Genomic DNA, 24201 nt, shown 5'->3' with positions numbered 1-24201 from the left:
TAGTGTCACTCTTGAAAGCCGTAAGGGCGGCCTGGCCCAGGGTACCCCGACAATGGCTAGAGTGTCTCTTCCTCCCAGGAGGGAGGCTTCGAGCAAGCCAGTTGTGAAATCCCAGGGAAAGAGGATGCCGGACCTCAGCCCGAGGCCGACGCCTCTGGACCTGAAGAAGGGGTGGGGTGAAGGCCTCCAAGGAACGGACATTTCATCAGCCGAGGAGGATGAGATCTTTTCCACCCACACCATCCAGGAGGAGGATGACGACGAGGGAAATGTCGAGGAGTCACCACACGAGGGGTTACCGTCTACGGAGACGAGGGAGAAGGTCCCAAACCGATGAAAGCCCTGGGCCCAGCGCTCCTACCCCTTAAGTACAACCGAAAGATCTTTCGCTGGACATCCTTTTGACCCTCCACACGCTTGTATCGGAGATACAGATGAGGATGCCGACTGCCCTTCCACCTGTGGCACTAGTTCCGGCTACCCCGGTGACACCGGGGGAACCGCCGACCAAGATGAGGAGACACCTCACGCCTCCATGCCACCCATCGCCACCCTCTGCCCAAAGGGAGACAGAGTCAGACCCGGCGACAACGGGCATGGATGACGAATTTGGGATGGGGGACTTCCCGTTGCCTCTGCTCAGGGCTTCTCCACCGGACAAAGTAGGATCCTTCCATGCAATTATTGCATGAGCATCTGAGCTTTTCCAGCTCACGCTGGAGGAAAATAAGAAGGGAGGCTTCTTATATCAGCACCGGGAGGCGAAGAGGAAGACCATCCTTTCGGTCCCGCTCTAATGAAGAACCCCTCGACAGCCCCAGCGAAGAGAGACCGTCTAGAGAAAAAGTACAGGGTACCAGACTCTGCACCCAAGTGCTTACGGTCTCAACTGTCGCCAAACTCGGCGGGCTCGGCAGCTGCCAGGAAGAAATCATCGAATTCCGCATCATATTCTTCTTCCACCCCTCCGGAAAACGAGGGGATGAAATTGGATTCTATGGGTAGAAAGGTTATCTACTCAGGATTTGGAGATCCTTCAAGAAGGCGAGGTGGCATCAGACCATGCCATCATGGTGGCCCTGGACATTGCGGACACAGATTTCCGCCAGATGGGAAATGGAGTCTGTCTTCGCCGTTGTGGCTGGCTCAAGGGCACCAACTTTAGACGGGAGGTCCAGAGAAGAGTCTTGGTCATGCCCTTTGACGGGGACAACCTGTTCTGGAAAGCCATGGATGAATCCCTCCAGGCCATCAAGACAGACATGGCGATGACACGTGCCCTTGGCACTCTACAGCAACGACAACCGTCCTTTCGTTCCTCTGGAGGGAAGTCTATCCGGTCTTCGAAGGGTTTTGGCAGGGGCTCATCCTCTTACCGCCAACCCTACCGCTCCTCGATCCAGGAAGCCAACAGGGGTCGCTCCAAGGCCTTCGGGGGAAGACACCATCGTCGTCAGGGATTGCAAGGTCGCCCTTCGACCTCCAAGCAAGAATGAACCGGCCAGGATGTCGGGCCCCCACCCATGCACCCCGGTGGGAGGCCAGCTGGTGAAATTAGTCAGCGTGTGGGAGACCATCTCCACCGACACGCGGGTGCTGGATGTTCTCGCCCACAGACACACTTTAGAATTCCAACTGAAGTGTATGCGAATACCACCGGTGGCCCGGCTGGAACAACATGTCCCTCAGCTGCTGCTAGAGGTCTGGGTCATGTTGAAGAAAGGGGCGATACAGCTGGTCCCATGGTGACTCCGGGGCTCTGGCATTTACTCAAGGTTCTTTCTCCTACGAAAGAAGACTGGGGGCTGGAGGCCCATTCTCGACCTACGACGGCTCACCAAGTACATCAAGTACCAGAAGTTCTAGATGGTCACTCTGCAACACGTGCTCGGGCAGCTGGAGCAAGGGGACTATCTGTCGTCGTTGGATCTAGAGGACGCGTACTTCCACGTCCCCATACAAACAAAACATCTAAGTTCCTGCGCTTCATCGTCCAGGGGCAGCATTACCAATTTAAGGCTCTTCCCTTTGGACTGAAGTCGGCACCCAGAGTCTTCACCAAATGCTTGGCGCCAGTGGCGGCCCATCTGCGACTGCAAGGGATCCACGTGTACCCTTCTCTGGATGATTGGCTGATCCAAGCCAGGTCAACGGACATTGCTGTCGATCACACAGCGCAGACTGTCCAACTGCTGATGAACCTGGGGTTCTCAGTGAATTATGCAAAGTCCTGCTTGACTTCATCGCAGGACGCACTGAACATCACCACGGTTCCCTTGGGAAGGCCTCTTCTTGTACGTGTTCTCTTCGTTGCCGCTGCTACTATGAGTCATCAGTCAATTCAAACGGTACCGGTGCAGATGATCCTCGTCGCGCCAGTGTGGCCGAGGCAGATCTGGTACTCGGACCTTCTCAGCATGTCGACATCTCCACCAGTCAAGCTGCCAGTGGTAGTGGATCTTCTCGCCAGGGAAGGAGGTGCATTTCTACAGCACGATCCGGGATTGTTGAACCTGAAGGCCTGGCTCCTGCAGCATTAGAGTCCGGTGGTTAGGAGCTTCTGGCTGACTGCAGGGAGGTACTCGCCAGGGCGTTGTCGACATTGAAGTGCTATGGACACAAGTGGAAATGCTTTGCGACCTGGTGCCGTTCGCAGAAGATCAACCCTCTGAGGGTCACAGCCCCTCAAGTCTTTCCGTACTTAATGTCATTGGCTAAGTCGGGGTTGGCGCATGCCTCCATCAAGGTACATCTGGCAGCTATCTCCTGCTACACCAGATCCCCAGGATGACCATCCTTGTGGTCGCACCATTTGGTCAAGGAATTCATCAAGGGACTGTTCCGCTCGTTCCCACCAGTGAAGGCTCCGACCCTGGTGTGGGAACATAACATGGTGCTGACTAGGCTCATGGTGACCCATTCGAACCTATGCATACTGCTCTGCTGACGTTTCTGTAGTGGAGGACAGCTTTCCTTGTGGCCATCACCTCTGCAAGGAGAGTAGGTGAGATCCAGGCCCTAGCCTGAAAACCACCTTATTTGACTTTCCACGAGATGAGGGTGGTGCTGCGGACATACCCCTCCTTTATGCCCAAGGTGCCGTCGGAACTTTCATTTCAACGAGTCCTTGGTATTACCTATGTTTTTTCCAACGCCTTTGTCGCCGGCTGAGAGGACTTTGCACTCGCTGGATGTGGCTTGAGCACTGAAGTTTTATGTGGCCCGCACGAAAAGCTTCTGGAAGACTTGTCAGCTTTTTGTGAACTTTGGTCCTGTGAACCATGGAAAGGCACTGTCCAAGGCTTCCTTTTCCAGATGGCTCTCCGGCTGCATCACCCGTTGTCACCGATTGGCAAACCGGCCGTTGCTTGGCCGTCCAAGAGCCCATTCTAACAGAGCGATCGCTGCTACGACGGCGTTCTTGTCTGGTGTGCCTCTGCTCGACATCTGCAGGGCTGCTACGTGGACGTCGATGCACACCTTCACGAGGTTCTATTGCGTCGAAAGGGATTCCAGGGAAGGGTCCAGAGTCGGCAAGCAGTGCTGCGCAACCGGTTCGCTTGAAGGTGAGCCTGGTGAGGAGGTAAGAGATTGCTTCTGTTGAGCCTTGCCACCTCCCGGGGTTGTGCATGTGTGTACTGCTATTTATTCTTTATTCATGAGTATGTGAATCCATGCCAGACCCCATGCTGTAGAAGGAACAAGTTACTTACCTGTAACTGTTGTTCTCCAGCATGGGTCTGGCATGGATTCACATGCGAACCCTCCCTCCTACCCCTCTGCGGCTCTTCTCTTGGTCTTACTGCCACTTTATCTGCTACCAAATCTGAAGATGGCTGCCTGGGGAGGGCAGTCATTGGCTGGGGTCAGTATGCTCCAGAGCCAATGACTGCTCTGAATGATCAGTGATTGCTGTATAGGAGAAAGACAGTTCAGAAACAAAACGGAACCTGTTTTTTCTTTTACCGAGGATTCCCAGCCTGACAACAGGGAATATTTAAGAGCATGCGAATCCATGCCAGACCCATGCTGGAGTACAGTTACAGGTAAGTAACTTGTTCCATACTTAAAAGTCCTACCCCTACTTACCTTTAACCCTACATAACATTCCCCCTAAAACGTTCTCCATTCCTTAATCTTCACTACTTAACAATTAACCTACTTAACCTTTATTACATAAATAGATACATATAACTATACATAAGAGAGGAAAACCTGACTCTTCACCCAAGAACTAGCAAAATAACTTCTACACTCACTCTTAAGTATGCCCAATGCTCCTAGCTCAACTGTATCATTGTATATACTGCATCACTGTCGTGTCATAATATTCTTCCATTGATGTAATTATACTGTAACTGCTACCAGAACATGAATAACTTTGTCTAACTACTTCGTATCGACCTGTACCACCTGCAACTATGTAACCACATTGCAACCTGTGCATTCATGTAACTATGTAACCTATGCAACCTGCCCTGCTTGTTGCTTGTAAAGAAATGTGCCTAGATGCATTTGGGCTTGGAGCGCTATATAAATTACTAAATAAATACATACATACACTGACAAACAACATATATATATATATATATATATATATATATATATATATATATATATATATATATATATATACAACAAATAATACACCCCTTCACAGTACCTTCCAAGGGTCTGTCTCTGGTGGCTCTTGTACGCTGAAGAGTGGCTTAGAAGCTGACTGAAGGAGGCCTGTCCCCTGATGATAGATGCAAGCCTGGCCTATCTTCTTTCATCAGGGTGGCCCCGTCCACCACATGGGGCCATTGCACAGCCTGCTCTTTATAGGTCTTCTGGGTGGCCCCCTGCATGAGTGGGTGTCAACTCACAATCACTGCTACTCCCTGCAGCCTCTTTGCACTCTTCGGGGTGGCCCTGTTAGCATGGAGGCCGCCCCCACGTCACCACAGCATCCACTGTGCCATGAGGACGACACTGCATTCATCATCGCTCCCTGCGCCGTGGTGTGGTGTGATGTGTGGTACTGGCCTTCACCCGGGCTGCTCTGCAAGGCAGCCCTGGGAGACTGCTTGATGCACTGGCTCCCGCAGGAGTTCTTTTCTGTTTCTTTTCCCCTCTTCTTCCTTCTCCGTTTCCCTTCTTCCTTTTCTTAAATGTCACTAAACTGCCTCCTTTTTTCAAAATGCCTTAGTATTCCTTTGGCAAGGGAGTTCTACTCCATTGTTCTTTTTTATTTTTCATTTCTTAACCTTCCACCCAGCCCCATGGTGGGCTGGATGGTTTAATCCACAACAAAAGCAAAGCACGCACATAGAAAGGAAACACACACTAAACATATAATAAAATACTTTTATTACCCTGGTGCCTGGTTCTTTATTCCTAGGACTCCACTTGGGGGACAGGCCTACTAGCCGGGCCCTTGGGGCTAGGGGCTGCATCAGGCTGCACACCTCCCCCGGAGGTGCCATTCCTACACTCAGACATGTCTCCTGGTCCTGCTCCCTGGCACCTCCAGCGCATCTGCTTCCATCACGTGCCCCTCTAGTGGGTCATCGGCATTCTTACGTTCGACTCCTTTCTGGAACTTCTCATTTCCTAAGTCTTCTAAACACCTCCCTTGAACTGAATCCTTTGCTAGTTAATGCTGACAACTAAGTGATCTTTTGCGCTTCACAGGGATCTTGTGAAGAGCATGCCCAGGACGATCCCTTGTTTTGTCGCCCCCTTCCATTTGATGGTGAAGTGCCAGGATGTAGCATTCTTGTGAGAGTTCTAGGGTTCAAATACGAAGGTAGGGTTTGGCTCCAAAGCTTTAGGGACTACCTTCTAGTCTTGACAGGCAGGCTCGTACTGGCTTATAGGGCAATAGAGCAATGCCTGAACCAAAAATGCAAAATGCTAGTGTGGGCCAGGTTTTTGAGTCAAAGTGTGCCACTTTTTTTGGCCTATGAATGCCAGTTTGATAAGTTAAGTTACTTCACCATGCGGCTAGTAGTGTTGGCCAGTGTTAGTGAATGAATATTCTATAAAATGCATAATTTGCATCAGATTTTATCAAAAACCTCCCCCTTGGGTGCTACCCAAACAGTCCGTCACAAAAGGAAGGAATTGCCATTTGCAACTGTGGGACACTTTTTCATTGGTCCTACCCTTTTGACAGGTATGCAAGGGACAGGGCTTTCCACTCCAAATAACAGTCTGGGAGCCAACTGGGACTCCGTCCACTCTCCTTCGGGACGTAAGTCTTTTTTAAAGTTCTGATCCACGTGATTAAAGCACATCAGGGCTCTTTTGCCATGACTTCCAAGATATCCCCCTTGAACCAATTGAAAGAGCCCCTATGTGGTCTCTTTCTCTTCATGCCCTTGGTCTACTTATATGGAGCTGAAGGTTGTTCTTCTATTGATAGTAGCTTTCCTCTTTCCATGCCGCCACGTGCACTATGACGCAGGCACTGTCAAAGGGATGATGAGCAGATGCAGCACAGATCTTATGCCTGGTAACCATGGATGGGGCTGTAGGGTATGGAGACGGCCATCTGTCAACAAAGCTGCCACCAGTGAGGAATGTAGTGCTCTGGCTCTGTGCTGCCATCTATGCCCTGTGATAAGCGGGCAGCCGCAGCAGTGAGCACAGGAGCTGTTCAGTGGCTAGTTGCACGGCACTCGCGGCTGGCCTTTGGGTCCTGCTAATGATACAGCAGTGAGCCCTGGAGTTACTAAGAGCGCCGCTGCAATGGTAAGTCTGAGTGGGAGTGCAACAGCCACAGTGGGGCACGGTTGGCTTCCTGCCAGTTTCCCATATGTAACCTTGTTACTTCCAGGATTTGTACCAGTGCCTACTTACCAGCATAATGACAGAAAGATGAGAGACAGCCTTATCATGCCGAAACTTAATCACAGAAAGAAAGACAACCTTATCTGAATCCTGAAAGACACACAATAAGAGTGTGCATTCCTCCGAACAACAAGACTACTAACAACCCCACAAAAACATCTAAAAACCTCACCCCTCCTCATACACCTCTCACACTGTAACTAAACACAAGCATACCTCTTAAACCGCAGCAACCCGCACGCACTTCACCACACCACAACAACAAACACACCACACAGACACTCACACAACAGCACACGACGGACTCAGACCGGATACCACACCAAAAAGCTCAGTGAACGGTGTTAACCGAACTGGAGCTGCAAACAGTCCATCACAGCTCCCTTGCTCTTCTCCAAACTTTGTCCTACTAACACGCCCTAACCTACCCCCCTTTTCTTTCAGATCCGCCAGAGTGCCAGGGGACCATTCCAGTGGTGATAGTGCGCGGTACAAATATCCTTTAACATTAACATTAACTATACCTGAGCACCAGGAGACCTAGATTTCACTTGGCACCAGTAAAAAGATGTACACCACTGCCTGACTAGTCTCTCTATCTACTTGTCTATTCCTGCTTTTACAATGACTCCCTCTCATGTGTCCTTCCTAGAAAAATACCTGCAATCAAGATGCACTAAAGGCCAGAACCTATGAAAATGTCACAGATATTCAAGAGGTGGTGACAGAACGGTTCTTGTGCACCGGGGGAATAGATCCTACTGTCGACAAGTATACTTGCAAAGGTAGGTTCCCGATTAGTGGGGTTGTAACTCTATCAAAGTCTGAATATCTGCTAAGGCCTAAAAGAAAGTTTGAACACATTTGTCTCTGTATTTTTCTTTGAATGCACTGGAGCTTTGTCCATCAGTAATATGTATTCCTACTTCACCCATTGTTCATTTTGCTGCCTTCCATGTTCACAAGCATGCAGTCATTTGGGCCCAACCCCCAAGGACAATGAATTACTGACCTCAGTTATAGGAAACAGTGCAGCGAGGCCATGTGATCAGCCAAGGGAATGCCGGGGTACATATGGAGACTGATAGCCAGAGGGATAAAGGAAAGTTATTTTGCTAGTAGTGTATACATCATCAATGGGTCATCAGCCACAGCCATGTGCCCAGGTTTGAGGGCTGATTAGAGTTCATCTGCAGAGGAACTAAAGGATATGTGAAGATCTGCAGTGGATATCTTATACATTGAGAAGCAAGCACATAAACCAGTGTACTCAAGAAGAAAGACGTTATAAGAGACACATTGACCACCTTGTCTTAGAGTGTGCTGCACAAAATGCAGAGCGTGGGAGAGAATAGCACTCTGTCTACTTGAGGTGCGTTAATCAGGCAAGCAATTGCAGCAATGTCACTCTAAATTATATTTTTAGATTCATCATGGGCTCGACGTTATAAATATATGAAATTAAGTGACTCTTAATCAGGTCTTTTAATGTATGGTTCGTTCATCCCTTTTTATGTATTTCTTATTGTTTACATTTGTTTTACTATTTATATTTTTGGTGAGTGCTATAGATTTGTATTTTCTGGAAAAATGTCTCGATGACGTTACATTGATTGAATTAAAGGATATGGTCCTCATTACGAGTTTGGTGATAATTTGGCGGTAACTGGTGCTGCAGCTGTCAGGAGACTGGTGCAGCAAGGGCACATGTATGCGCAATGCTTTTGGCATGTAGCTTGTTGAAAGATAGGTCTGATTAGCAGACCGCTCTTTGTGAGACAGAAATACCTGCATCGTTTAACTGTATGATAAAGATCCAAAAAGTCAGGACTTTTCCTCCCTCAGAAGATGACAATCCGTCAAAAGCATGTCACTAACATACAGATCCCCTTGCTCATAGCTGTGGGTCCAGCAGTAAGGTCCTGTGGCAGAGTGGAAGGAGGAGGCTGAACGGGCAGAGGATCAGGTGGCAAAGGGGGCCTTCAGAGGATATGGCGCCGACCCCAGCACTTTCAACCAACATGTCCTTTACACCAGACCTGACGTGGGTGTTGGTGCAGCGGGTGGGTCCTCCTCTTGGATTGGGTCCACAAACTTGGGAAGTCAGTAGTTTTTTAAATTTGGCACAAAATCTGGTCCTCTCCTGATTGAAGAAGGTGCCAGTATGTGCCGTCTGCATTCTCCACTATGAAGATGTAATCTGCATATCTCATACATAAGGTGGACCGTAAAAGTGGTCTTGAATGCTTGAGAGTAGTGGAAGCTGGAGGAATCTGGAGGGGGGATGTTGGAAAAGGGGCAGAAGAAAAACAAACGTTATCGACATCCAGTCAACCCTTTACTTAAACCCTGTTTGAGATCGACTTTCCAAAGATCTGGACAGAAGTCAACAATGAACATGGGAGAGTGATGCTTGCTCTGACCGGATATAACTTTCTACCACTTCAGAGTGTGGGTTCTGAGGACTGTATGTTCTAATAGAGGCTGAAGATGAAGTTAACGACTGACCACATGAGAAGGTGTTCTAAAAATCTCCTCCTAGTTCTTGAGGGGTGAACCGAACACACAAACAGAAAGTGCAAACAAAGTTCCAGGAGAAGTTGCTTTTAAAAACACCTGGCAAATAGCAAGTAAGTTCGACCTCAAAAAGGTGCTTAGGCGTAACCTGCAACATAAGATGAATAGAGGGAGGAAATGGCTGACAAAGATGAGGAGCCATCACCCAGTAAAAACAGAAGGATCTTAGTGCAAACAAGAGGCCTATGAGCGGTGTTACACATACTGTCCCGTCAGACCAAAGACATGCAGGCTGGTGGTTCAAACCAGAGGAGGGAGCAGCACACAGGCAGGCCCTTACTTGCACCCTGGCATCCCCTTTTGAATGCCTGCTCTACTGTGCACACAAATATGGAGGACAGTAGTCATGACATAAAAGAACCGGGAGTAATATTAGCAGATATCATAATTTGTCAAATCCTTTGTGTTAGGCAAGATTTGGAGCAGTACCCTTTGGGTGCACTACAACAACCTTGGCCTCCTGGCAATAGGAACCCAACCTTTGGTGTAGGTCTGTACTACACAGGTTGGTAGCGTGATTGAGCAGCCAGGCTTATCTCAAGAGAGGTCACTGTGAGCAGTAGTGGAGTTACACAGAGATTCACAGTGACAAGTATTCAAATAAACTCTTACACTCAAGGTTTCTTGATTAAACAATGATTAATTTATTTAAAAGTCAGTTTGAGTAAGCCTTCTTCAGAAGGGGCAATATAATAGAAACACACAAATATACTCCAAAAGTCACACTCTTAGTTTCTCTAAATCAGCAAATACCCATTTGGGATGACACACAGACACTACACCCTCAAGTGACTTAAATAACTAGGACACTGTGGACATTAATACATCACAGTTGCATTTAGAGCAATACGTAGAAGCATGTCAAAGGGAAAATGTATTAGAACAAAACAAGATATCTCACAAATAATCTGAAGCAGGTAAGTACTTTTATAAACCCCCAATGCAAAGTAAGTTAAGCCCTTCCTGGAAGGAAGACCAAACACAAAGTCAGAGGGAAGAAGAGTCATTCAGGGAGCCAGGCCAGGCCAAAGTCAATTGGACAAACGTCTTGGTGAACTGAAGCAATTCTTATAGGTAGGAAAAGGTCTTGCACAATGTTTTAGAAGTCTTTGTAGAAAAGAAGAATCAATGTAGGGCCAAAAGCTGATTAGGCTTGTGAGGTAAAGAAGCTGTTAGCAACGTTACAGAAGCAACCACGACAAGACTCAAGGGAGAACAAGTGAGGTTGCACAACAAGAGGTAAGTTCTCTTTGACGGTACAGTACCCTTGGTTAGAAGAAAAACGGTTCCAGCTATCTTCTGTTCCTGTGCAGCTCTGCAAATCCTGTGTTCCTGGGCTTCAGTCGTGGGTACAAGAGGGAGGACGTCTGGAGGATTCCTGCACTGCCCTGGGACGATCAGCGACAGAAAAGGACCAACTTCTATTCAGCTGCACTTCACGGTTTCAGCTCCTCGCGTCTCAGCATATAGCACCACCGCGGTTCTTGACTGTCGAGGTGGGCTTTCCTTGCATCTGGGGTCCAGCACTCTGTTGAGGTGGCTCAGGCTCGGTCAGTCCTGCTTCCTGGGAGTCTTCCTGGAGCTCTTGGCCAACTTAAAAGAAACACACACAATCTGGTGTTCCTCTCCCTGGCACTTCGGTTCCAGCAGCAGCAGTGGAAATGCAACCAGCTTCGAGAGGATGTCCATACAGGCTTACTTTGGAGTTGATTGGTCCCACCAACTCAAGGGGAGAAGTCGTCCTTGCAGGGCTTCTCTAGTTGAGGTGAATTCGGAGTTTCAGCACAGCAGCAGGGCTTCACCAGGCAAACCAATGGTCCAGGAGTTGAAGCAAGCGTCTCTTCCAAGTTCTTCTTCGTATTCCTTCGTCCAGTGGTCGACTCTGCCTTCTATGCAGGTTTCTCCCATTCATTTCAGCCTAGCTGTCAGTCACACAGCAGGGTGGCTGTCCTTGCGGCAGCCAGCCGGCCAATCACCTAAGAGTTAATTCCTGTCTCCTAGGAGACTAAGCACAGGGAGTTTCGGGCACCTCCCTCACTTCCTGCCCCTTCTAGACACCCTAGAGCCAAAACGAACAAAGGCACCAAACCTGGTTTAGCGCGCAGATTAAATCTCAAGAAGGACCTTTCCACAAAGAAATGACGAAAAAAGAAGACCAGGGCCATTTTGACAAAAAATGCCACTCTTGGGTGCTCTACTGCAACTGTGAATGCAGCCTGTGGTAAAAGCACACCACAGTAGTTAAAAGTAAACCACTGCCATCAGCCGTTCATTGAGGAAAGAGTAACATAAAAATATTACATGAGAAACTAGACAAAGGGGATACTAAGTAACCCCACCACCAGCACCCTATTGTAAGATAGTGTGTGCTGGGTCTAGAAAGTTACAAATGTAAGTAAAGTCAATTTCACTTCACTGCTCTTGGAAACAGTAGTTATCCAAGAGAAAGGTATTTAAACCTTTGGGAAATCTAAAAGACTTCCCTGTGTCACTGCACTGAAGGTGCTGTGTTACACAATGTAAAGATGATGCCTATGGAGTTTGTCAGACTCCATACTTAACAAAGAAACACAGAAAACACATAGAATTAAAAGTACAAAGACCAAAAGTTCAGCAAACAAGCTAGGGGTCTCTAAGGTGGGAGGGATTTAGCACTAAACTGACAATTCTCCCTGACACTTTGCAAGTCATTGTAAATAGAATGTAAGGAACTCAAACCTGTTCGAAACTTTGCTAAACGCCTGACAAAGAAAACTGGAGCAATGCCCTTCCTGGTGATTCTGGTTATCTTAGTGCTTGCTCTCCCCCCTTTACAGCCTGCATTGCTAGGCAGGCCCATAAGCATTTCTAAAAAGATGGGATGTCACTTTCAAGCTTTCCGAATGGTCTCTGCACCACATACCCTCATGCCCAGACTCTGCACCCTACACCGATGGCATCCAACCGCCACCCTTCCATCTGTAAGGTCCTTTGCCCTACATCATGCCATGATGAATCATGGTATGTGTGTATGGGTGTGTGGGGGAATGGGCAGATTGGCAGGGTGTTGTGAAGGAGGGAGACCTTTGGTTCATTTCTTGAGTGTACACTTTCCTAACTTTAGACATGATGGCCAGGTTCCCATATATGACTATGAGGGTGGCATAGGTTTACCTCTCAGGTACCAAACTTTTAAAAGAATGTACCTCTTTTGCTGAGTAAGGAGATTTGTCAACCGACTGAGTTCCTGGAACTTTCCCTCTGAGAGATGAATTTTGAATACCCGTCCTCTGAGGCTCGGTTCGGACCACCGGAATCCGAGAGGAGGAGACAGGCGACTAAGATCTGAAGAGTCCTGAGAACCAGGGACGGCAGAGGAAAGTCATGCAGGGCCATGTTCAACCCAGCTAAGTGTAGAGCATCTGCCAGAAAGTTGCGGCCGAGGCCCAGATGGAACGTGACTTGGTAACACTTAAAGTCCTAGTGTAAGTTAAGTCGGTCTATTTGCAGAAGGCCCCAGAGCTGGAAGGTCCTCCGAGACACTAAGGGCTTGAGGGTCCGTCCATGTGGTGCATGATGGAGACCGTGCAGAGCATCTGCTATGACATTCTGTTCCCTCCAAATGTACTGTCATATGTACCAGTTGATTCTGAGGTGCCCAAGATCTCATCTCCATTGCTAGGATGCAAAGTGGAATGCACTGAGTAAACCTCTGCTAGTTCAAGTAGAACATAGCAGTCATGCTCTCTGTAACCACCTGAAGAACCTTGCTTTGGAATTGGCGGAGAAAGGACTTCAGCGACAGAAAGTTGATGGGATTGGGTCTGTTTTAGAGATCGCAGCAGCTGTGTGCCTTCAGATTCAGGCAATGCCACCACAGGATAAATTCCGAAGAATCCATTGTGACTAAGAAGAGGTGGATGGAGAAATACCCCTTTCAGAAAATTGTCTTCTCGAGACCAGCAGTGGAGAGACTGGACCAGCATGGGGGAATCAAGCCGTTCTTTAACTGGAGCTCCAGAGTCTGATCCTAGCTGCTTGTCTGGTGTCACTGCAAAGGTTGTATCTTCATTCTGTCCAGGGAAAGGAAGGGAATACATGAGGTCATGAGGCCTAGAGGTCTCTGGAATCACTGAGCTGGTTTTGGAATGCAGTTTGAAACATGCAGCACAACCTCCTGATTAATACCTTTACTCCACGGGACAGGACAGTATTAAACACAGAATGTGATATGTTGTATGTAATTTATAACGCACCTATACACAGGTGTTTCAAGGCGCAACAACACAAGGTCTTACTAGGCCTTGTGTCATTCAGATCGTGCAAGTGTGACAGCGCAAAGTGCAGGGGGGAAGGGAGAGGGGGAAGTGCCAGGGAGAGGGAGGTGGGAAGTGCAAACAGGGCAGCGGTTGCTCTGAGTTAGTGCAGCCAGGGCATCGTGGCTCAGGAAAAGTGCAAGGAGGCAGGGGACTGTAGAGGTTACAGTTACGGCCCAAGTGCGCAGTAGCCCCAGAGGCAGTGCAGTGGAGATTGATCATGGAGGAGCCTGGTACCCAGTGAGTCTCTGAGGCAACCAGCCGGCGCAACAGACAGAAAGGTCAGCAGGGGAGGGAGAGAGAGAAAGCAGAAGAGAAAAGGAAGGTCTTGAGCTGCTTCCGGAACTTCAGGTGGTCCGGCTCAAGTTTGAGAGGGGCAGGGAAACCATTCCAGAGGGAGGCACCTGCAGAGGAGAGAGATCTACCCCCCACTCTATGCCTGGAGAAGTGTTTAACCCTTAGAAAGTTGGATGCAACTGAGCAAAGTGCTCAGGAAGGAAGGTATTTAGGAAGAAAGAATTGGATATAATGTGGGCCCCGGCACCACAAAGCCTTGAAGATGATGCAGAGGGTCTTGAACTTGATCCTTGAAGCCACCGGAAGCCAGTGTAGGGATTTCAGGGCTGGAGAGATGCAGTCCCTGGGCTTGAGGCCAAGAATAAGTATTGCAGTGCTGTTCTGGATTAGTTAAAGAGGGCAAAGAGTAAAGGAAAGCAGATTGAGAAAGAGGCTGTTGAAGTAGTCCAGCCTACAGAGAACCAGGGCTCTGGAGACATTGAGCTTCTGTGGGAAAGTGAGAAAAGGAAGACTTCCTCTGAGGAGGTGCAGTTGGAAGTGGGCCTTCTTGGCAACTTCCGTGATGTGAGGAGAGAAGGAGAGAGTGGAGTCAAAGATGACACCAAGGTTTTTTGTCTCACAGGAAGGCGAAGGAAGAGGGACCAGGGAGGGCAGCCAGAGTGAGAGAGGGAGAGCAGGAGCAGGGGTTCCAATGAGAAGGATGTATTTATTCATTTTTTTTTGTTTGTTAGGTGCTTATACAGCAAGTAAATAGCATTTCAAAGCGCCCACAGGGCGAGGGGCGAGAACTAAGGAGTGAAATACATTACAATCACAACATTTAATAAGAGTGGAGGAGAAGGAGGAAGGACTAACCTACTATTCCTTGTGAGTATTCAGAACGTGCAAGTGCAGCAAGGAAGAGGGCAGAGGGCATAAGTGCTGAGGAGTCTAGGCTCATGGGTGAGCCACAGATGAAGTGCTTGGGTTGCTGAGTGCTATAGGCCGGGGGCCACGTTAGGAGTAAGTGCGAGCCTCCAGGGTGGAGGGTGTGCCAAGGCAAGTGTTGAGGGTAGACAGGAGCTGGGTCGATTGGCTATGGGAGGTCAAGGGCCCTGAGGATGCATAAGGGCCCGAACACCAATCACAGTAACTGAGGGATTAGCAGAGAAGAGAGGAAGGTCTTGAGGAGTCTCTGAAATTTAAGAAAGTCATGCTCAAGGCGCAGCAGCTGGGGGAGGCTGTTCCATAGGAAGGAGCCAGCCGAGGAAGGCAATCGACCACCTACCCTCTCTTTAGCAACACGTTTTACACACAAAGAGTTGGTGCCAGAGGAACGTAGTGGTCTAGAGGGAGAGTATTTAGTAAGATCCGTCTTACTGGCATTAACGTAAAGATCGTTGGAGACGCACCTATCCTCAATTGTGGATAGACAATCAGGGATGAGCGAGAGAGGAGAGGAAGCTGAGGGGAGCATGAAAGAGAGCTCAGTGTCATCCCCATAACATTAAATGTTAGAGAAGGTAGAGATCAGGTGGGCCAAAGGGGCAGAGTAGACGTTGAAGAGCCAGGGTGAGAGGGTAGAGCCCTGGGGAACACCACATTTGGAGAGAGAGGTTGTGGAGAGAACAGACCCAAATTGGATCTGGGAGGGATGGTCCCAAAGGAAGGAGGTCAACTACTCCAGGGCCTTATCCATGATGCCCAGATTCTCGCGGAGTCGATTGATCAGGATGGCGTGATTGACCGTGTAAAGGCAGCGAAACGGTCAAGGAGGATGAGGACAGAAGGAAGACTAGGGTTAAGATTAGAGAGCAGATCTTCACGGGTGTTCAAGAGAGCAGTTTCCGTGCCTCTGGCTGCTCTGAAGCCAGACTGATGGTTGTGGAAGCAACCAACAGATTTGGTGTGGAGAGTAAGCTGGGAGATGGACAGATTTTCCAGGAATTTGCCCAGGAAAGGAGTGATAGAGATCAGGCTGTAGTTAATCGGGCAGGTAGGATCGGCCAAAGGCTTCTTATGGAGGGGGTGCACAGGGGAGTTATTGAGGAGAGAGGGGAAGATCCATTTGCGAAAGAGTGATTGCATAAATCAGCCAAGGCTGGGGCGAGGGTATCGATGTGATCCTTGATGGTTCTGGAGGAGCAGGGGAGAACCTGTTTTGACGACACTTTCATAGATCTGACTTGTCTAGAAACATCGTCTGGTGTTGTCAGAGAGAAAGAGGAGAAAGGAAGAGTAGAGGGTGAGGAAGCCAAAGGGGTGCCGAGAGAGGGAGAGGAGGAGGAGAGGACAGGATGGCCTGAGCTTTAGTGGTGAAGTGGGAAGCCAGATACGTGCAGAGGGCCTGGGAGGGAAGAGGAGAGGTGGAGACTGCAGACGGATTGGCTAGCTCTTTGCATATTTTAAAGAGTTTGACAGTGTTGTTCAAGGCTGCAGAGATGTGGGCTTGGATGTGGACTCCTTTTGGACAGGGCATAGAGTCTGTATAGCCTTTGGAGCAGGCGGCAGGCCAGTCTGTCAGAGGATGCGGCCAAAGCCCTCCACTTCCTCTCAGCCACCCTGCACTTGCGTTTCAGGGCGGCGAGGTCAGAGTCATACCAAGAGTTGCACTAGGAGATGAGCTTCAGACGGATTCTCATGGCAGGGGCAAGGATTTCCAGAGTGTTGGAGATAGCAAGATGCAGGTTAGAGAGGGCTGTGTCAGAGTGTGAGTCAGCCACAGGTGTAGGAGGAGCAGAGAAAGTAGAGGCAAAGGCATCCACTGACACACGCTTCATAGGCCGAATGACCGAGAAGGTGGGTGGCAGTGCTGGGGTGGGCTTTGCCTGAAGGACAGAGAGTTTCAGATGAGAGGAAAGCAGGAAATGGTCAGTCCAAGAGAGCGGAGTGGTGAGAGGGTTATAGAGTGGGATGTTTGAGGATATGAGAACATTCACGGTGTGTCCCTCAGAGTGTGTTGGACCAGAGGGTAGAATCGAGAGAGAGTGCCACAGAAGTTGCAGAAGAGCCTAGAGGAGGGATTTGGAGCATCCAGGTGGATGTGGAGGTCCCCGCGGAGGAGACATTGAGAGGTAGAGGCAAAGAGAGAAGAGAGGTCAGCCCACTCTGAGAGGAAGAGAGCAACCTGGCCAGGTGGCCTGTAGATGGTGGCCACAGTTAGAGAGAGGCCAGGAGATAGAGAGAGCCTCCAGACCAGGCATTCAAAGGAGGAGTAGGCCTGCATAGGAATGACAGAAGCAGGGACTAATTCCGGACAAATGAGAGCTACTCCACCTCTGGGTCAGTTGAATCTGGGCTCAGAGAGGATCTTGTAGCCCTCGGGGATGAGAGTGTCAAAACTCATGACAGAGCTGGCCGTGAACCATGTCTTGGTGAGAGTGAGGACATCCAGGTCAAGTTCTTCGAGGAGGTGGCAGATGTCAGAGGAGTGTTTGACAGCAGAGTGAGAGTTGAGTGTAGCGATGTGGAGCAGGTTACCACATTTGAAAGACTTCCGGGGTGGAGTACAGGCTTGAGGTACACCCAGCAGCAGTGGTAGAGGGGCCTGAGAGTGGGCAAAGGTGGTAGCAGGAGGTGACATAGTAGCCAGAGAGGTGGTGGCAGAAGAGGGAGGTGGCAGAGGGGCCAGAGAGGTGATAGTAGGAGTAGCGGGAGAAAGAAGGAAGTTGATAAAACGAGGGAGACGCCTATTGAAAAGGAGGAGATTGGGCTGAGGGCCCTGGACCAAGACAGTGCCATTCTGATAGACATTAATGATGGTCTTGGAGGAGTGGAAGGAGGTCAAGAAGACCTCCCACTGGGTGCCACCAATAATGGGAGAGGAAGGGATAGAAGAGAGAGCCAAGGCCATATGAGTGGTCCATAGGTCTTGTTAGGGAACAACAAAGAGGATGTCGGTGAGAGTCTGTCTGGAGGAGGCACTGATGTAGGTATCAGCAATAGGGAGGTCTTGGTTGGAGACCAGGAGATCCCTCTTGAACTTCTGCCTTGCAGAATCATGTGGTTAGTGTAAAGAACTCCAAAGTCCACTTGGCCATTAAACACATTGGAGCTTATATTTGAGTTCTGCGTAATTCGTGGCTGGGGACCTGCTACGTTTGCTTTGCTTTGCTTTGCTGAATTTTCATCATTTGCACGGCAGAATGCAAAAAGGGGAGCGGAAAAACACTGCATACACGCTTCTACTCTGCCCTTTTGCACTCTGATGTGCAGAATGAGTAAACGCCACCTGCCATGTACGCATGTCAGGCAGAGTTTACAATGGATTCCTATGGAGTTCACCTGCATCTTGCTGGTGCAAAAAACGCGGACTCCATGGGAATCCACAGCATTTGCGCCAGCATTAAAATCCATGCTGGCGCAAATGTTGTAATATTTGCTTAGCAGAGAGGAAGGGAGCTACTGTTGATTTTACCGACCACCCAGGGGTTGATCATATACCATTGGTGGTATTCCTTGGGAATACTGGCAGTGGTATTTTAGGCAGACTTCTTGCAGAAAATCCACCTATTTTTACCTCCACCTTCAAGGTTGAGGTAAAAAAAAATCCAAAATGGCCCCAAATGTTTTAAATCTCCTTTTACTGTACAGAACAGAAACATAGATGATTCCCTTCGATGGAGGGAAAACACCTTTTACAATGTTCCATCAAGAGGGGTTAAAAGGTGGGCATCTCGGATTGCCTTCTCTCACCACCTTACCCTTATAATGCATAAAAGAGCCAGAATTTCCCCTTTTCTGTATAAAGAAAATCAACAGTAGTGATATGAGCCAGTACTGTACATGATCCATTTCTCCCTGAGGTATTCCAAAAATACCACCTGCGCTGGTGGTAAACTTTGAGTAGTGCAGATTTTCAGAAATACCACCGGCGTAGCTGGTAACTTTCTTCAGCGGCATTAAAAAATCCACCCAACTCTGAATTACCCTCTTAGTAGTCTTGTAGTAATTAATATGTGAATATCACACCGTTCTATGTGTGTTTTTCAACTGTGTCCAAAAGTAAGTAACACAAGCAGTCCAACAGCCATTACTATAACGACTATATAAGCAACACCCATAGGTGCTACTCAGGGTGCTCTTTTAGTACGAGCACACTGGTGATAAGCAGATTCACGAGAACATAGGGGAAGCATTCGTACAGAATCAAACCGAGGACAAACTCTGATAAGATATGGACCCTTACTTCCTAGGCGTCATGAATAGGCTGCTGCGGATTGTAGCAGACCAATGGTGTGTGGGGAGCAGTGGTGCCAACATTGCATCCTAGACTCTCCTCTCCCTCTCCCTTACTGTGGGGGCCCATGTGTGGGGTCCACTCATGCACATCCACATTATCGCTGAAATCAAGACGAAAGCCTGACTCAATTTACACAGAATCGGAGCAGGCTTTGCAGCGCGCAGTTCTTTGGTGGCAGACTAGATTCTGGGGGATGTTGCCTGTTTCAATTATTTATTTTACATTCTGGGGCTCTGGCCCATTGGGCAACAGCCGAGCCAGTCCAGTTTGAGGGACAATTGCCCCTTTGCCCCCCTTGCCAGTCCGCCTCTGCACCTAAAAGACTTTCTTGACGATGTTCATGGTTACATTCATTTGGAAAGGCATGGCTTTCCTTTAACAGAAAAGCGCAGATATTTTCTGTGTGCCCCCAGGATTGGATTGTGGAAGTATGCATCGAGAGCATGTCGTCCAGCTATACAGCCTCCAGAATGATCTAAGTGTGAGGCACCGTGTGGATGGTTTGCCGTCTCAAGAACCGATCTAGGGCGGCAAAGTCCAAAACGGTCCTGAGACCTTTACTCTTTTTGAGAGCCAGTAAATATCTGGAGTAAAACAGACAATCTTTCTGATGCTCCAGAACCAGCTCCACTGCTTGTAGCTGAAGGTGCCTCAGCAGTTCCTGAAATATTTCTGGAGAAGATTTCTGAATTTGTGGACATGATAAGGGAGTGCGGGGGCTGGTAGCAGAGTCAGGGAATAACCCTCTCTGGTGATGTTTAGAACTCAGGGACCCTGAGTAAGTGTACAGGACAAAACGCTGCCGCTGAGTGCACTGGAATGCTCCTTGATGACAAGAGCAGCAATGTTGAATAGACTTCCTGGACTTGTCTGGAGGAGCCTGGGATGCAGATTTGGTTTTTGGTCCACAGTCTGCTCTCCTTTGAGCTGCTGGTAGATTTGGGTGTTAGTCCTTTCTAGGATTTGGCATTCCTAAAAGCTTGCAAGGACTGGTATGGAGCTGGGGGAATATAAATCATATTGAGATATTTTGCAGCTACTGCACCATGTGTAAGACTTTGGACCTCATTACGAGTTGGGCAGTAGCCCTTAAATGCAGGGGAAACGGTATTACCGCCGCATTTAACGGCTGTCTCTATCACGAGTTTGGCGCCAAATGGGCTGTTTTACCTCAAGCTTTTTTCTGGAGGTGAAAGTTCCATTTAGCACCCTGTATTACCGCCAGCTGTATTGGCGTGCAGCATTAGCGCCAAAAATTCCCCATTGAATGGACCAAGTGGGGAATGGGGATTTACTGTTAACGCCCAACCTGTGATCAGACGGTCATTTCTTCATATCCCGCTGCTGAGTGTCATCACAGGCGGTATCTTCCAATTGTTGTTAAGTGGTAGTTGCTGCAGAGCAGCTTGTTTTCCTTCTTACAGCCAGAGGTCAAACTCCTCCTTTGCCTCAGCGGGGAGAAGCTCAGTGGACTTATCCAAATTGTTCCAATTTTGTAAGTTGTAGCATGAGATGGGAGTGGCACCATTAAGCTGATGAAGGAAAGAGTCACATTTGTATGTCTTCTTGCCTTGAATTTCTCAAGCCTTTGCCTCTTTGGGCAGCCCAGATGATGGCTAAGTAGAAGAACACTTTCCCCTTTACGGGTGTGGAAACTGCAGCAGACTGAGCTGGCAAACGGCCAGTACCACAACATGTTCCTCTTTATAAACACTGTACTTCAGATCTGAGGATTTGGAAATGTATGCTTCTAGTCTGGTATTTGCCGAATAAGCAAACACTGCTTATGAAAGGTAGGCTCTCAAAACAGTCTGCAGATAAGCAGGGGGGGGGGGGTGTACCACTGAAGTAGATACGAAAGGTGCCAAACATAATCTCTTTCCTAACAGTTGTAAAGTTTAGGTTCTGGGAAGGAGAATTTGGATGCGGAGGGGAAGCATCCCCAAGTTTGGAGATAGGTGGTTTGGTGTAGAAAACGGAAACTCTCAACATAGTCCCACGCAGCTGTCCTGATGGAAGGATCCTCAAGGTCTAAAGGAAAAGATAAGAAGCCGCTCAGTACCAAGGATTCATCAACTAGAGAAATGTGCAACCATCTGGATGAGGAGCTGGTCACCGCCGGAAAAGAAAGATTTCCTCGCACTCTCTGTCCTCACTCCATTCTCTCTTGCTAATTTGTTATGCTCAGAAGAGGGAACTGGGCAAAGACGTCTGCTACCTGCACCAGAACTGCGTTTCTGCAAGCCTTTTCAAACCTTCTTTCATGTAGGCTCCGCTAGCTTGGAACAGTCACCATCTGGGGAAGCAATAGGAGCAATGGTACCGTGACTCCAGGAGGTAGACCCGACTCCCGAATATGCAGCATCCACTAGAGTGCAACACACTGTGGCAGTGGGTACGGTACCCAAGGACACCTGATCCATTTGAGGAAGCCCTGTACCTAAATTACTTCTACGGGCTACGCCTGCCTGAAGGTGCACGCATTTCAAAGCCAGGCGGCAAAGGAGGAAGAGCAGGACGACAGAGAAAGAAAGACATGTGTGGCTGTTGCTGAACCTGTCAGTGCTTCCAGAATTGCATCTATCATTTTAAAAGATTAGCAGACATTTTGTAAAATGATATTTACATCCATACAATGTGCCCTAGCACATTCATGTTGGTGTGCAAATCTTTACTCTGTTGGATTTGTTTTTATAAACACTGTTTCGAAGGGATTGTGTCCTCCGACATATTACTTATCTTTGATAATTCGTCTCCACCTTGCTGGCCTCAGAACTTTTTTCTCTGTAGAGGGCACTGCGCGTCGACGTCCGCCGAGTCGATGTCCCTCGACAGCCACCGTATCGGCGCCGACGTCACCATGCCCATAAATAGCCATGCGCGGCGTACGTTGCTCAGTTCCATTTTTCCGCGCTTCGTGGGGCCTCGGAAAATTGTTGCTCAGTTCAGTCGGAATAAAACCTCTTATATTTACTCGAAATACCAACTCGTTCTCGATGGCTTCTTCATCAGAACCGACGACTCCGCGGTCCGGCTTAAAAAAATGACGATACTGCGGAAAGAAAATGTCAGTAACGGATCCACACAGGATCTGCTTGTGGTGCTTGGGAGTCGAGCACCATTGTTCGGAGTGTGAGGACTGCATGTCCATGACGGCGAAAGCCTTGAAGGAGCGCAAGGGGAAGCTCGAGAGAGGTAAGTCAGTCAAAGCCTCCTCGAAAGTTTCTTCGGCTGAGTCGAGGCATTCGTCTCCTCGCCGTCGAAAGCATTCCCATTCCAGGTCTCGAAGTAGCTCCCACCATTCGTCGAGATCTAGACACTCAAAGAAGAGACGTCGAAGATCCCCTTCCTTGTCATCTTCTGTTTCCCCAGAAAGGGTCTCCTGCCCCACAAAACACAGCTCTCAGGCTGAGTGGGAGGAATTCAGGAAGAAAATGCTAAGCGTCTTTGAGAAAGCGGCCTCGACCCCCTCGAAGACAGCTGAGAGTGAAACCCCGGGTGAAAAACCCAAAAAAATCGAAACGCTGTGAGTCGCTGCACCCGGCGAAAGAGTCCACCCGAGAGCGCCACGGGCTATTGGGTAAGAAGGCACCATCTTCGACGCCGTCGTCGAAGATCCCTTGGACGCATGGATCGGCGGCATCAACGCCGTTGTCGAAGGGTTCTTCGACGCATCGGTCGATCGAATCGACGCCATCGCCGACATCGCCGGCGATAAAAGAGAAAACCACGGCTACTTCACAGCTAACAGTTATACCAAGAGCCTCTGGCACGACGCCAAGACCGTCGTCGACATCCTCGAGTAGGATCCCGATCCTCTCGAGTTCTTCGAGGCCTGTTCCAGTTTTCTCGACGCCTTTCTCGGCGCCTTCGAAGCCTGTCACATCTGCGTCGACGACATCAACATTTTCTCACCCAATAATGACGAGTTTGGCTCCTTCTGCCTTAGAAATGGGTTTTACACCATTTCCGAGGTCAGAGTACCCCGGATTATCTTCAATCTATGAAGAAGCAGAGGATTCTGACCAGGAAACCTTCGGGTTGCAGAAGACCACGCTACCTGTTGCAGAGGATTTTACCTATGAGGAAAGAAGGTTGAAAGACCTACAGGAATCATTACATGGGGCAAGTGGGCTGGACACTTCTCCAGAAGTGGAATTTGTAAAACCAGACCCAGGGCAACATGCCGAAACACCCTATAGAACCCTGATGGCAAGGATTATTGAATTTATGGGTTGGTCTGCACCTTCACCTGTTTTTCAACAGGATGACCTGACAGACATACTAGACAAAGGTCCACAGGAGGATCCTGTGGTCCCCTTCCATGCAGCCTTGCAAAGGAAGATTTCATCAAATTGGGAAACTCCTGAGGTTATCCCTGCAGTCAATAAAAGATTGTCAGCCAAGTATAGGGTAGCTGCGGCTGACCCTGAATACTTATCAAAACACCGACTCCAGAGAGCCTGGTGGTTCAAGCGGCAACTTCATCAAGCAGCAGATCCGCTTACCCTACTGTCCCACAGGATAGAGATGACAAAAGGTACGATTCTATGGCAAAAAAAGTATTTTCTGCTTGTAGTATGGCATTGAAGTCCATCAACGCCACCTGTACGCTCGCCAGCTTCAGTCACACACTGTGGGACTGTACTTCATCAGCGGCTGACTGCATGCCGGAAGGAGAGGAAAGGGAAGCCTTCCTTAACATCATTAAAGATGGCAAAGATGCCATGTGCGAATCACTTCAAACTGGCATCGATTCCGCTGACAGTATCAGCAGGGCCATGGCAGCAAGTACGAGAATCCGCTGGCATGCGTGGTTGCGAATGTCTGGCTTTGCTCCAGATGTATAGGCCAGACTTTTGAATATGCCCTTTGACGGCTCTTCTTTATTCAGTAAAAAGGCTGATGACAGTCTGGAAAAGTTGCAAACATCTAAAGCAGCGGCAAAATCTTTAGAAGCTGCAATCCGCCAAA

The 24201-nt window shown here is 48.8% G+C and overlaps 1 protein-coding gene across 1 annotated transcript in view; it reads left to right on the top strand.

The window, feature by feature from the left end:
* CFB (complement factor B) overlaps positions 1–24201 on the top strand; it is a 254630-nt gene that overhangs the window by 212870 nt on the left and 17559 nt on the right. The window contains exon 16 of the mRNA XM_069635005.1: positions 7490–7622. Coding sequence (XP_069491106.1) covers positions 7490–7622 — 133 coding nt within the window. The remainder of the gene's footprint in view (positions 1–7489; positions 7623–24201) is intronic.

Source organism: Ambystoma mexicanum, chromosome 13 (assembly GCF_040938575.1).
Source record: "Ambystoma mexicanum isolate Mex_15411 chromosome 13, UKY_AmexF1_1, whole genome shotgun sequence".
NCBI lineage: Eukaryota > Metazoa > Chordata > Amphibia > Caudata > Ambystomatidae > Ambystoma > Ambystoma mexicanum.
Note: the sequence above shows the minus strand (reverse complement) of the source record. Positions and strands in the feature narration are given on the sequence as shown.